Source organism: Pogoniulus pusillus, chromosome 25 (genome assembly GCF_015220805.1).
Source record: "Pogoniulus pusillus isolate bPogPus1 chromosome 25, bPogPus1.pri, whole genome shotgun sequence".
NCBI lineage: Eukaryota > Metazoa > Chordata > Aves > Piciformes > Lybiidae > Pogoniulus > Pogoniulus pusillus.
The window spans coordinates 19,537,829-19,553,060 of NC_087288.1; the positions used below are offsets into that span (position 1 = coordinate 19,537,829).

Genomic DNA, 15,232 nt, shown 5'->3' on the forward strand with positions numbered 1-15,232 from the left:
CAGAAGAACCTTCCTTGTCCTGCTGGCCACACTGCTCCTGATGCAGGCCAGGATGCCATTGGCTCTCTTGGCCACCTGGGCACACTGCTGCCTCATCTGCAGCTACTATTCACCAGTACCCCCAGGTCCCTTTCTTGCTGGCTGCTCTCAGCCACTGTGTCCCCAGCCTGTAGTGCTGCTTGAGGTTGTTGTGGCCAAAGTGCAGAACCCTACACTTGGCCTTGTTCAGTCTCATCCCTTGGCCTCTGCCATTGGGATTGGAGCCAGGGTTGTGGCCAGCAGGAAGGATTCTGTACAACTCTTATGAGGAGCAGCTGAGAGAATTGAGGTTGTTGAGGCTGAGGGGACACTTTGTTGCTCTCTACAGTTCCTGAAAGGAGGTTGGAGTGAGGTGAGGTTTGGTCTTTTCTCCCTCGTATGAGGTGATAGAATGACAGGCAGTGGCCTGAAACTGTGCTAGGGGAGGTTTAGGTTGGATATTAGCAAAAATGTATTTATGGGAAGAGTGGTCAGGCATTGGAGCAGGCTGCCCAGGGAGGTGCTGGAGTCACCATCCCTGCAGCTGCCCATGAAATATATGGACATGGCACCATGGGACACGATTTAATGGCATTTCATCTGTGACCACCAGCACATGCTGGTCATGTTCCATGTTCAGCAGAGCATGTTTGACCTGAGATACTCCCTTGCTCAAGGAAACACTGTCAAGGATAGTCCACTAGCCTTAGTAATAGCTTCTAGTGCTCCATACTTACACATTTCATTCTCAGTACTTATCTTGAGAGTGGTGCAGAGGAACAGGTCTTGAGTGTGTCAGTTGAAGGGAAAACTCAACATACTCCATTTTCTAGGGAATTTATCTTGGTTTTGTGCACAACTGTAAAACTGCAGTGAGAGAGCTCACAGCACATCTGCTCCTCTTCCACCCCTGACTCACACACATGGTGTTTGTAGTACTCTGCTGTCAGGTCAGAGTGCAGCAGCCTGAGACTTCCAAACCTGGGAGGAATGATTGAATGCTGGGGTGTAAGAAGTGTGCTCCTGTCCTGTGTTGTCCTCTTTTATGACCCCAAATCTTCATTTCTTGTTGTGTTCTGGTGCTGCTCAGTGTTCAGCAAAAAGCCTGCAGCTTGCATCACTGTGCCATGCTGGCACTGGTGCAGATCTAGCAACTGCTTGACTTCCTTCCTGTAGGCTTCATCTACTTCTTCTTGATCAGGTGGTCACTAGCAGGTGCTTACAAATAGTTGGTCCCTCGAGGGGACCCTCAGAGGTCATCTTGTCCAACCTCCCTGCAGTCAGCAGGGACACCTCCCACTAGATTGGATTATTCAGGGACACATCAAGTCTGACCCCGGGTGTCTCCAGGGATGGGGTCTCAATCACATCCCTGGGCAACCTGTTCCAGTATTTCACCACCCTCGATGTGAAGAACTTCCTCCTTAGGTCCAGATTAAATCTCCCCTGCTCCAGTTTCAAACCATTGCTCTCGTCCTGTCACTACAAGCCCTTCTAAACAGTCCTTCCCCAGCCTTCCTGTAGGTCCCCTTCAGATATTGCAGTACAGCTCTAAGGTCTCACTGGACCCTTCTCTTCTTCAAGCTAAACAGCCCAAATTCCTTCATCTTGTCTTTGTAGGAGACCTGCTCCAGCTCTCTGATTGTCTTTGTGGGCCTCCTGCCTCAGTTGCCAGAGAAGGAGACTCCACAGCCTCTCTAGGAGGCCTCTTTCAGTGCTCTGCCACCCTCAAAGTGAAGAAGTTTCCCTTTATGCTTACATGGAATCCATCTCCTGATCTCTGACGATCGCCTAGCCCAGCCCCCACTGCTAGAGCAGGATCACCTAGAAGACATTGGAAGTGGCTGAGCGTGGAGCAGCTTTATGTTAATTGTTTATTTGAAAGTAGAGGACAGGTTCTGTTTTTCCTGGAGTCTGTCTCCCATTGCAGGCTCTGTCACCAGGCTGGGATGCTCAGCAAGCACTTTTTTAGCTTAGTCAGCTGCAGCCCATTGATCACATCTCCATCTCCTCGTGGCTCAGGCTGCACTGCAGCACTTTCGCAGTCCCCTGCTGAATGCACTTGCCGTGTGTGAGGGTGGCTCTGTGAGGCAGAAAGGTGTAGGCAGGCCAGTGCCTGGCCTGTTGAGACAAGCGTGGAGAAGGCTGCAGGACTGTGTCAGCTGTCTGAGATAAAAGGCAGTTGTTTTCTGAGTGTCTGTGTGTGGTGTTAGAAATAAACTTTGCTGTGGCGTACAAGGGATTGGAAAAGCAGTGTATGGTTTGTTTATCTGCTGAGTAGTTTCTCCCCACTGTAAAATGAGCTATAAAATAACCCAAAGGATGTTAACTCCTACATTCTAAGGACTCCAAATAGTCAAACTTAGAAGCCCAGCAGCTTTTATCCTTGCTTTCTACTTGAAATATACCTAAAGCTGTGATGGTCTGTAGGAGGTGAACGTTTTGCAAATGGAATGAACAGATTTGTGGAGCTGTAGTACTTGGAGTGCTCGAGGTGTGTAGCTAGTGGGGTTCCCCAGCAGTCAGAACTGAGCCAAGCCTTCTTCAGCATCTTCATCAACGACCTGGCCAAAGGGACAGTGTACCCTTAGCACGTTTGATGATGCTGATGGTATAAAACTGGGAAGATTGGCTGACACCCTGACAGGCTGTGCTGCCATTCAGCAAGACAGGGACAGGCAGAGGAGAACCTCATGAGGTTCAACAGGCAAGTCTGGAGTCTTGTACCTGGGAAGCAATAGCCCCCTGCACCAGGACAGGTGAGGGTTTGACTTCTGGAAAGCAGCCCTGCAGAGGAGGACTTGAGAATCGATGATCTCAGTTCATCAGGACCTAGCAGTGCACAACCATGTCCAAGAAAGCCAACGATATCCTGGGGTGCATTAAGAAGAGTGTGGCTGGCAGATTGAGGTTGGTTCTCCTCCCCTTCTACTCTGTCCTGGTGAGGCCCCACCTGGACTACTGTGCCCAGTTCTGGGCTCCCCAGATCAAAAGAGACATGAAACTACTGGAGAGAGTCCAGCAGAGAGCCACAAAGATGCTGAGGGGACTGGAGTGTCTTAGGAGAAGAGGCTGAGAGTTGGAACTGTTTGTCCTAGAAAAGAGAAGATTGCTACTGAATAGTATCAACACTTATTGATACCTAAAGGGCAAATGTCAGGAGGATGGAGCCAGACTCTTCTCAGTGGTGCCCAGTGACAGGACAAGGGGCAATGGTCACAAACTGGAACACTGGAAATTCCACCTAGGCATGAGGAATAACTTCTTCATTTGGTGGATGCCAGAGCAGTAGAACAGGCAACCCTGAGAGGTTGTGGAGTCTTCATCTCTGCAGACTTGCAAAACCTTTAGCCAGGAGGGTTTGACTAGTAGATGATCTCCAGAGGTCCCTTCCAAGCCTTACCATTCTGGGATTCTGAGTACTTTGTTGGCTTAGGAAGGACTATCATTTTGCTCTCTAACTTTGGATCATAAGAAGGTGCTTGGAGCAAAGTCTGAAGGGCCAGCCCTGTCCATTCACATGGAGATGGGGGAAAGGAAAAGAAACACTGAGCTGTGTCTTTGTTGCACATTGAATGCAGTACAGAAACTCTGTTTCTGTGGGACTGAGTTAGTTGTAGAGCAGACCATCGTGATTAGTCCATAAAGGCTCTCCTTACTTTGGGTGTTGGAGAAGCAAATCTGCACTGGATAAGGGAATTCATGTTCTGGTTTATGACACTGCGACCGTGGAAGGGTAGAGCAGGTGACCTTAGATGCATGCAAAGCAGACTGGCTGGATGGTTTGAAAATCCCTCAGCAAGCAGGCAGGGCCTCCTGTACCTTGTCATGAGCAGCTGTTTCTCTGCATTCCTCCCCTGGAAACCTTGGTTCAGTGAGGGTGACCTCAGATCACTCTGTGCTGGGTCAGGGCTTTAGTTTATGTAGTAGGGCTCTTGTGCTACAGGGTAGAAGAAAAGACAGCTCAGGCTCAAATCCCATGTAAGTCTGCAGGGAACTGAAATCTCATTTTCCAATTCCAAGTACCTTCACAGCCAAGCTGCAGAGGGGATACAGGACATCCAAAGGTGCCAGTGCTTTGGGTACTGCCATTCTACTTGAAGCTCTGATTATTCTTCCCACTGGACAGCAGAGAGAGGAACAGAACAGGGTTACTGTGTCCAGTGGTGAGGGAACAGGGGCTTCACTCCTGAGGCAAGTGAATGTGGAGTTGGATTGTGTGATGGTTTGGGTGCTCCCTGCCCCACCCCCAACTTTGGAAATCACCCAGACTAGACTCAGAGGCTCTGGAAATGGAATGAAGCTTTGTATTGACAGCTTAGCACAACAGACAAGCAGATAGTTACAGGATATACAGTGACAGGCAGACATAGACAAGGGAAAAGGCAATACAGACACACAGCAGCCCTCCCAGAAACCTGAGTCCCCAGGAGGGACTCCCAACTGCCCTTCCAGCTTCTCCCACCCCTCTACCTTGCCCCAGGCCTTGCCTTGTGCCCCAAGTAAGAATAGAGGGTGGCCAGGGGGGTTAGGAAGCAGGTGGATTAATCAGAGAGACAGAAGATGAGGTTAGAGAGAAATGCAGCCCAGAGCCCAGGCAGTGCCCGAATGCCTTATCTATGTTTGTACTCCTGTTCTTATCCATCTCAGCAAGCCTATGAGTGCAGCAGACATCACCATTGTTTCTCTCTCACAGCCTGTGATCTAATTCTTCTCACCAAAACGTTCTAGCTATCTTCAAACTAGCACAGATTGCAGGTCACATCACCCCCCCATCAGGTAAAGGAATTTGCTGTCAGGCTAGAGAGGGCCTCTCATACATTTTTCTTTGTTCTTTCAGTTATTCTGTGCAAAGGGATCCTTTCCAGCAGGGATGTTTTTAGACTTGCATCTCAGAGCACCTAGTGGCTTAGGGGTGCAAGGGTGTACATGAAAGGAAGGAGATGTGGTTTTCAAGTCTATCCAAGGTTGGGGGGAGAAATTTGAACTTAGGTCTCCCAGATGATTGCCATGACTGTCTCTTGTCTTCTTGCTTTGGGTAGAAGAGGACCATCTTCTCTGTCTGCCTCCAGGAAAATATTATGTGCTGCAAATCTCAGATGAGAAGTGACTAACACTCTGTAATAATCTCTTAAACATTTCCATTTCAGAGGTTCCTCTTCTCTGTGTCACAGCACATAGAAAAACCTCACCTTTCTTACTGTGTTTTCCCTGGGGATGTTCTGTGCTGCTTTTGCCCCCATGGAACCATGCATGGAAGGAACAAGAGCAGTTCTAAGGCAAATGTGCTCTTAGAAAGCTGCATGAGATTTGATGAATGCAGTTACAGCTGGACTATGCTTCTGGTGTAAAAATGCTAATTCTGATCCCTGTTTGTAATTTGAAAAGGGTATCCTCATCTCCTTCTGGTGTAGGAATCATCTGATGAGGTGGTTGGTACATGCTATCCAAAAAGTTATTACTCATAGAATCATAGGATCATTTTGGCTGGGAAGAAACTGTAAGATCATCAAGTCCAACCATTCCCTAACTCTGTCAAGACTGAGGCTAAAACATGGCCCTCAGCACCAGCACTCTGCTTCTTTTCAATGTCTCCAGGGATGGGGATTCAACCACCTCCCTGGGGAACCTGTTCCAGTGCTTAAGAACCCTTTCAGTGAAGAAATTTCTTCTAATATTCAGCCTAGACCTCCTCTGGTGCAACTTGAGGCTGTTTCCTCTTGTCCAACCACTTGTTCCTGGGGAGAAGAAACCAACGTGCAGCTCACTGCAACCTTCTTTCAGGGAGCTGTAGAGAGCACTGAGGTCTCCCCCAGCTTCCTCAACTCCAGACCAAACCACCCCAGTTCCCTCACCAGACCTGTTCTCCAGTCCCTTGACCAGCTTGGTTGCCCATCTCTGGACTCACTCCAGCATCTCAGTTCTTAACTTGATACTCTCTGATGTTAAAATCCATTGGAGCATGGGAATTTTCCTGAAGTAAACCAGAGATGGCATTTTAACTCATCTCCTTCAGGTCTTTTGCTTTGGAAAGGATCAGCAGGAGACCAAAGTAGCTTTCTCAAAACTAAATTCCGTGCAATACCTGCAGAAATCTTAGAGCTTTCACTTTGTGTAGGGAAGATGAAATACTGACACTTGAACGGAAGGAACTCCATTGGGATCATTGCTGCTGGGTATCTGTTGGGATGGATATTTCCCAGCCAAGGTTTTTTCCTCAGTTTACTGAGTTCTTAAGCTATACATTATAATGCTAGTCCCTTCCTCTGATGAGGGTGGCCCTCATGTTTCCATGCTGTGCAATTCACATCTGAAGATACAGCTGCCTGCTCACATGGCCTAAAAGCAGCCTTGGCTTTGGTTCTGCTTTCTTTCAAACCACGGCGCTGCATCCCACCAGCCAGAGCGAAGAGCACAGTGTTTCTTGGTGGGGCACTGCAGCAGTCACCAGGAAAGGGCAAGATCCCTGAAGTTGGAAGCTGTGAAGGCTGTAAAGTTGGCAAGCCAGTGAGAGATTGCTAGTGAGAAAGCAAGGTGGTGATTGCAGAAGAGGTCGAAGACCTTGGGTGGGAACCCATGACAGCTACAGTGGGGAGGGGGACATCTCTGTTCATTGTTAGCAACTTAGGTGCTCACATTAGAACTTGCTCTGTGTGAAAAGCACTGAAAAGTGATGAAGAAGTTCAAAACCCTTTGCTGGTTATTGGACCAGTTTGAGTGGGGAAGGAAGAGAGGTATCAAATAAATTTAGGAATGGAGAAGGAGAGGAGATATCAAACAGTCTTAGGAAGGAAAATGGTGGTGAAGCTACACACCCAACCCTACGACTGGCCTATGTATGCAGCTCTGCTCTCAGCTTTGATTTGTTCATGCTGTTAGGTGTGACATGAGCTAGGGGTTGGTAGTTTCTAAAGAGACCTCTCTCCCCACCTCACTGAGCACTCGCAAACAGACTCACTCAACCCTTCCTGTCTAAATGAAACTGAATACTGCATGAACCAGCAGCCCTTGGAAGAATGCTGGGAGGTGGCAAGAGCTAAGCAAGAGACCCAGGTTCCTGGAGAGACACAGTATTGAACTGGTTTTTAATTAATTTCTGTTTAATTTTTGTTTCTTTTTGTTTTCTCATTTGGTTGGTTTTTATCATGTTTTTCTTTGGGTTTCTCTCTGTTTTACAGTTCTTTTGGGCTCTTCTTTTGAGGCTGTGTTTGATCCGTTGGCTTCCCATCTGCTGCTCGTAACCATCTCTGCTATGAGTTGTGAGTGAGCCATCACCATGCTTCTGGGTTTTCATTTTGTTTTGTGCTTTTGTTGTATATGGAAGTCCAAATTACACCTGATTTTCTTTTTTTCCCCCTCATGCTATGTTTGTTTTTCAGCAGGATTGTGACAGCTGCCTAAATATGTTGCAGAGAGCTAGAACACTTGGTATTCTGCCTCCAGGGGCTGGTGAACACTTGGGTGGTGCCAGAGGCTGTGACTTTGTCAGTTCTGTGGTTTCAGAGGCAAGAGGAGGGGAGTTCTCTCATCTGCTATTTTTTGTCTCCAGCTTCCTCTATTCATTGCTGACTGCCCATGGGGATAAAATACACTGCAAAGCGCTGCTGTTTAAATTAGTGAGCTGAAACACATCTAAGAGGTGCAGAAGAAGTGGAGATGTGTAGCCTTGTGTCTCCCTCATGAGCCTACCTAATGGAAGCAGAAGATTCCTAGAGGTCACAGAGAATACTTTCAGTTCAAATTTCCTTTCCCTTTTCCTTCCTGTCACAACTTCTGCAACAAATCATTTCATTCCAAGAGATACCTCCAAGTGTTTCCCATGAGCTGCGGCATTTCCTCTCTCCACTTCCTACCTTTTCTTCCGTCTGTGCTAACTTTGTTTTCATTTTCTTACTGCTGGAAATCCTTTTCCTGATTCCAGGACAGATGGGTTAATGATCCTAGCAGAGAGTGAGGCCTGTCAGAGGCAAAGGTGCTCAATCTCATAAGGTGTTTGCACAGGCTGCCAGAAAGTTGGGAAGGAGCCAGCCATCATGTCCCGTGAGAGTACCACAGGCACAAGAAGCAGCAGAAGGAAAATCCTGGTGTCCAAATAGAAGTTTTGAGGAAGGAAGCTGGAAACCAGGACATTCAAAATACCAACCTAGGGACCAGTGAGTCTAGAAAATAGATGTCAATGGCTAAGTGTGAACGCTGCCTAAGGAGCAGGGATTCAGATTAATGAGGAAATACAGGCACTGCTGAAATGCCTCTTCCCTGGAGGTGTTCATAGAATCATAGAATCATAGAATCAACCAGGTTGGAAGAGACCTCCAAGATCATCCAGTCCAACCTATCACCCTGCCCTATCCAATCAACCAGACCATGGCACTAAGTGCCTCATCCAGTCTTTTCTTGAAGACCCCCAGGGACGGTGCCTCCACCACCTCCCTGGGCAGCCCATTCCAATGCCAATCACTCTCTCTGTGAAGAACTTCTTCCTAACATCCAGCCTATACCTACCCTGGCACAACTTGAGACTGTGTCCCCTTGTTCTATTGCTGGTTGCCTGGGAGAAGAGGCCACCCCCCAGCTGGCTACAATGCCCCTTCAGGTAGTTGTAGACAGTAATAAGATCACCCCTGAGCCTCCTCTTCTCCAGGCTAAACAGGCCCAGCTCCCTCAACCTCTCCTCATAGGATTTGTGCTCCAGGCCCCTCAACCAGCCTTGTTGCCCTTCTCTGGACACCTTCCAGCACCTCAACATCTTTCTTGAATTGAGGGGCCCAGAACTGGACACAGTACTCAAGGTGTGGCCAAGGCTAGGTTGGATCAGGCCTTGAACACTGTGCTCTAGTGAAGGTGTCCCTGCCCATGACAGAGGGGTTGAAACTAGATGATCTTTTCCAACACAAACCATTCTATGATTCTATGAAAATAAAGGAGCATCAGCAAGAAAAGCAGACTGGGTGATCTTGGAGGTCTCTTCCAGCCTGGTTGATTCTGTGTGGAGCTTAAAGGAGACACTGTTGGCACTTAAAATAGAGATGACCACAAGTGTGTGAACTGGAAGAGAATGAAAAGCTGGTGGGTGCAAAAGAGCACAGTCTGAAGTAATGCATCCACTTCATACAGGGTTTGGTTATCTAATTCTTTGTCCATGAGGTAACATTGCTAATATATCAAAAGGAACACAGAGTACAATTTTTGCTCAGTGGGTAGTGATGTAACATGTTCTCTCAAGCTCAATCTCATTTTAAACCAAGCTCCTAACACAATGCAATATACTTCATATCTCTGTCATCTCCCTGACAGCTCTGGGTAATAAATTGCTTCAGCTTTGTGCTAGACACAATCTGAATGCAGGAAGGAGAGAGATTTTACCATGAATAATATTTTTGATGCAATACTGATATGGAAAAATTAAATCACCTATGGTTTGAAATTCTATTTCACCTTGCTACATTATTACTTTCTTATTCTGGGGACTCATATCAATTGTGTGTAGGTGATTCCATGGTCTGAAGCTCCTAGTTGTTAGAATTTCAATTCTGTGTCAAATGTGGACCAGTCTGGCCAGCAAAGGTGCTTTGTTCAGGCTCTTTTCCAATCCTGGGCAATGCAGTAGTGGCATGAGATAATATCATTAACTGGAAGAAATTGTGTAAAGAAATGATCTGGAAAAATAATGTTGATGAATTGAGAAAAAAGTCAGTCAGAGTTGGGTATATGGCAGGTGTTCCAGGGTATGCTCAAGCAGGAGGGGTTTGAATCAAGAGTGAGGTATCTCCACAGCCAGGGAGATGATGGATTGCAGCACTTAGTGGCACAGGGAGAAGGCATCACTTGATGGCCTTGTGTTTGGCAGGATAGTCAAATACCATTAAAAGAGGTGAAACCTTCATGAGCAAAAAGGTGCTGTAAGCAGAGTGAGCATCTGCCTATCGTATTCAAAGCTCTGCATGTCCCCTCAAAACAATTTCAGTCTTCCTCAGCTGCAGTGCTCCTCTCCTTTAGCTGAGGGAGGACTGCAGAGAGCATCCTGTGGGTTCAGCCGCAGGACTGGCTTGGTGAACGGTTTCATTTTGGTTGTAGGGCAGACACAGGGTTAAAAGAGGGCTGCTGGGCTTTGGGTTTACTTCTCAAAAGGGAGCAGAGATACACCTGTAAACCGCTTAGAGCTGGCTCGAGAGTGGCTCTAATTAAAGACTGAGGAGATAACCTGGCTGCCAGAAATAGCAAGTATTGATCCAAGAACGTTTTTAGCCATGGCCAAGTGGACTGAAAGCAGCACTTGTGGTACTCAGTTCAGTAGGCACAGAGCTGATAACCCAAGATGCTTGAAGTAGGGCAAAACCCTTGAAATGCAAACTCCCATGGACTGCAAACGTTCTGAAAGCATTAAAGGTGTCAGGCTGGAGCTGTTCACAGTGTGCTCATTAAAGATAGCCAGAATCACTACTTTCCACTCCCAGTGGGAAAGAGGAGTGTCCTCTTGGTTCTGAGTGTGTAGGGAAGGTTGATGGTGCTGGCTGCTCCAACAGATCTGTTCCAGTGGCCAGTGTTCTCCTTTTCAGGAACTCTGATCAGTGAATTCACTGGAACTCTGAAAGACCTTTTGCAGTCATTTGTCAGTGGCAGTCCTGAACATACATTCCAGGAGGAAGGAGGTAGATATATGAAGTAATATCTTGAGTACTATCTCCAGTTAAATAAGCAGTTTCTAGCTCAAGATGCTATATTGCAAGATACAACTATTTATAAGCTGGTGAGGAGTGGCTTCAAAGCAGTCTGGAGGGGAAGCAGTTGGGGGTTAAAAAACTCAGCATGAGCTGGCAGTATGCACTGGCAGCCCAAAAGGCAACTGTGTGCCAGGTTGCATCAAAGGAAGTGTGACCAGCAGGATGAGGGAAGTGATTCTCCCCCTCTGCTCTGCTCCCATGTGGTCCAACCTGAAGTACTGCATCCAGTTCTGGAGCCCCAACATAAGAAGGACATGGAACTTCTGGAGCAGAGCCAGAGGAGGGTCATGAAGACAGTCAAAGACCTGGAGCACCTTCCCCATGCGAGCAGGCTGGGAGAGTTGACACTGTTCAGCCTAGAGAAGAGAGGGCTCAGGAGAAATTGTAGAGCAGCCTTCCAGTGCTGGAAGGGAGCCTGCAGGAGAGCTGGGGAGGGGCTTTTTATGAAGTGTGTAGTGTAGGATGAGGAAATGGAATGGGTTGAAGCTGGAAGAGGAGAGATTTAGACTGGAGAACAGGAAGAAATTCTTTCCAGTGAGGGTGGTGAGACACTGGAGCAGGTTGCCCAGGGAAGCTGTGGATGTCCCCTCCCTGGAGGTGTTCAAGGTCAGCTTGGAATGGGCCTTGAGCAGCTTTGTCTGGTAGGAGGAGTCCCTGCACAGGGCCAGAGGGGTTTGAGCTGGGTGATCTTTAAGGTCCCTTCCAACTTTCTGTGCTGAAGAATAAATGCAGCATTAATGTAATCGGCTCCTTGTGGAGGCTCTGATGAACTCAGAGGAGTTGGAGGACAGAGTCAGAGCTTTTTTGACTGGGTTACACAGCTGAGGTGTGTGTTAGTGGCACAGTGTTGATGAACTTGCTTCAAACAAACTAACAAAAGCAAACACCTGAAGTTCTGTGCATGCTGCCAGCATCGAAACTCGAAGCAACTTCCCAGCACCCCAAAGGATGCAGCCGAAGGGCACATTTAGAGCCACAGAAGCGTGGCCTGGAATGAGTACAGAGCTTTAGGCCTGGTTCTGAAAGCTGAAAGAGCAGAGCTGAGTGGGACAAGTTACCCCCAAAGAGAGTTGTTACAGGTTGTACAAGCTGCCTGTTTGAGCGCACTCAGCCGGCTCAGGGTGCAGCCTTCCTTATGCCTGGCTTCCCGTCCTGGCTTCACAGGGAGATGCCTGGGTCTGAACCTGCCTTTGCCACGGCAGCTTTTGGAAGCACTGCTCTTGACTCTGCTTACTTCTAGCTAAGCTGGAAGCCAGGCTGAGGGAGCTGGGGCTGTTCAGCCTGGAGAAGAGAAGGCTCCAGGGAGATCTAATAGCAGCCTTCCAGTACCTGAAGGGGGCCTGCAGGAAGGCTGGAGAGAGACTGTTTGCAAAGGCCTGCAGTGATAGGACAAGGGACAATGGCTTCAAACTAGGGAGGAGCAGAATTAGATTGGATGTTAGGAACAAGTTCTGCACCATAAGGGTAGTGGAATGCTGGAGCAGGTTGCCCAGGGAGGTGGTTGAGGCCCCATCCCTGGAGATATTCATGGTGAAGCTCGACAGGGCTCTGGGCAACCTGATCTGCTTGAGGACATCTCTGCTGCCTGCAGAGAGGGTTGGACTGGCTGACTTTGGAGGTCACTTCCAGCCCAAAGTGTTCTGTGATTTGGTGGATGGCATTTTTGAAGTGCAGTTTTTCCAGAACAGTGACATCTTTGCTAAGTGACCTCTCAGGGTCTGATGTTCACACGGACACAGCAGTGGAAGGAGTTGGAAGTGTTGCTCAGCCTCCAGATCAGAGAAGGCTCCCAGGCCAGACTGGATAGGGCATTGGGCAGCTTTGTCTAGTGGGAGGAGTCCCTGCCCAGGGCAGAGGGGCTGGTGCTGGATGATCTTTAATGACCCTCCCAACCCAAACTGGAGGGCTGCCTTCTTCCTGAGGCTGCTAGATCAGGCCTTCACTTTCTGAGGACATGAGGAAGGAGAGAAGTGGAGAAAGAGAAAAGAAAGTTACGTGGTTTAGGCTAAACTGGGGGGGAAGACAAGAATTCTGGAAGCCAGAGCTTCTTAAATTGTTTCATTCTTACTGAGGATGTGGACAGAGGATGTGGGAAGAAGTTCTTCAACGTGAGGGTGGTGAGAGCCTGGAAAGGGTTGTGCAGGGAGCTGGTGGAAGCCCCAACCCTGGAGGTGTTTGGGGCTAGGCTGTATGAGGCTCTGGACAGCCTGAGCTAGTGGGAAGTGATGGAACCCCCAACCCTGGAGGTGTTTGGGGCCAGGCTGGATGAGGCACTGGACAGCCTGATCTAGTGTGAGGTGTCCCTGCCCACGGCAGGGGGGTTGGAACTGGCTGATCCTTGTGGTCCCTTCCAACCCTGACTGATTGTATGATTCTATGACATGGAGTGTCAGAAACATGTATGGGCATCTGCTCTCTGTCAAGTTAGAGGATCCCTGTTCTTGTCCTGGCAAGGCTGCCCTCAGGCTTTGCTTAGCTCTTGTTTGTTCATGACTCAGTCTTGCACTTCTTTACTAGCTTTCCCCTTGTCCTGGAGTTGAAACAGGCCAATCTGAACTTGCCTGATCTTTTTACCTCCATGCCTAGTCTGTTACTAATCTACCCTGTCGCTGTCACCACCTTGCCCTCTCTGTGGTAGAAGCAGTTTAGCTGGCTGCTAGAGCAGAGGAGGGCAGCAAACAGTTTGTATCCCATGGACACCTACGAATCCTAGCATAGGTGGTCACTTCTGGGGGGTTAGGCTGCAGAGGGGGGTTGGTGATGTGCTCTCTCTGAGATGTTTCTGTTGTCTCCCCTCAGCCTCGCAACGTCGCTGGGTTCCGGGGGACAGTTCGCTACGCCTCGGTGAACGCACACAAAAACCGAGTGAGTACTTGGAGTGAACAGCAGCTCCCAACGGGGCTACTGCTCCCCAGAAACCTCTGTTCAGGAGCAGAAGAGTTAAGAGGCCCAACTTCTGGTTTGTTACCTGCAGAAGTGGAATTCCATTCGGTGGCCAAGGCTGTTGGCTGTGCTGACAGTTATGGGGTCCGTTCTGGGTGGCAGCCTTAACTGTCGTAATGATTGGATTATCAGATGCTGTTCAGAGGGGGAGGGCAGGCAGTGGAAGCACACTAGGGTACCTTCCAGTACATGAAAGGAACCTACAGGAAGGCTGGTGGTGAGGGACTTCTCATAAGGGTGTCTAGCAACAGGACAAGGGGGAGTGGTTTTAAGCTGAGGGAGAGTAGGTTTAGACTGGAACTTAGGAAGAAACTCTTCAATATCAGGGTGGAAGGACTCTGGAATAGGTTGCTCACAGAGGTTGTGGATACCCCCTCCCTGGAGGAGTTCAAGGCTGGGCTGGATGAGGTCTTGAGCTGCCTGGTCTAGTGGAAGGGGTCTCTGCCTATGGCAGGAGAGTTGGAGCAGATGATGTCTAAAGTCTCCTCCAACCCAACCCATTCCTTGGTTCTGTGGATTGAGTTAAGCACCAGGCTGCTTGCTGCTAGTTTCTAGCACAGCATGACTGTGAATTACCAAGTGTCAGGTCCCCAGATCCATTCTCAATCTGGACTTTTTAATATTAACATTGCTGTCAATATTAATATGCTGGTTAATATTAACATACTGCTGGGGGAAGAGCCTCCTAGTCAAAGCTAGATTGATTTTGTCTCTGGGAAGAGCCATTATTTACATGGTGTCTGCCTAGCTTCATTCTCAGTGCTTCCAGCAGTCTCAGCCAGCATTCTTCTTGAAGCACATTTCTGTCCTGTTTCAGTAACGTTCTTGTGTAGGCTGTAACCTGGAAGTCCCCTGCTTCTGCCATAGGTACTGGCCAGCTGGAAATTATCAACCAGCCTGCATTACCTCCAGGTTTCTGGTTTTGTTTGAGATGGGTCTGTAGGATGACCTGTGACACATGAGGAAGTTTCAAGGGTGTCTATTTTTAGGGCAAGATGTTCCTGCCTGCTGAACGTAGCAAAGGGTGATGTGGGGAGGGCAGTTGAATGCCATCATTAATTCATTCTGTTTCCTGGGAGACACTGAGAAACCTGAAGTATGATTATTGGAGGAGCTGAATAGTGCCAGCTGTAGCTGGCATCAGCTGAATGTATATTTAGACCCCAAAATTGCTGAATAATGCATGCTATTCTGAGGAATCATGCTCTAGACATTGGATGTTGGGCACCAGAAATTACTGCATTCATGTGCTTGACAATTTCAGCCTGATCCCCATGTTTCAGTTTCTTGCTTGCTGAGTCAGGAGGAGAGGAGTATGCAGAACGTGTCCAGAGAAGGGCAGCAGGGCTGCTGAGAAGCCTGGAACACAAACCCTCTGAAGAGAGGCTGAGGGAGCTGGGGGTGTGCAGCCTGCAGAAGAGGAGGCTCAGGGCAGACCTCATTGCTGTCTACAACTACCTGAAGGGAGGCTGTAGCCAGGTGGGGTTGGTCTCTTCTGCCAGGCAACCAGCAACAGAACAAGGGGACACAGCCTCAAGTTGTGCCAGGGC

General features: G+C 48.5%; 1 protein-coding gene across 3 annotated transcripts in view; it reads left to right on the plus strand.

The window, feature by feature from the left end:
• TTBK1 (tau tubulin kinase 1) overlaps positions 1-15,232 on the plus strand; it is a 139,862-nt gene that overhangs the window by 60,416 nt on the left and 64,214 nt on the right. For all 3 annotated transcript variants that reach the window (XM_064164649.1, XM_064164646.1, XM_064164647.1), the window contains exon 7: positions 13,539-13,604. In XM_064164649.1, the coding sequence (XP_064020719.1) occupies positions 13,539-13,604 (66 nt within the window). The remainder of the gene's footprint in view (positions 1-13,538; positions 13,605-15,232) is intronic.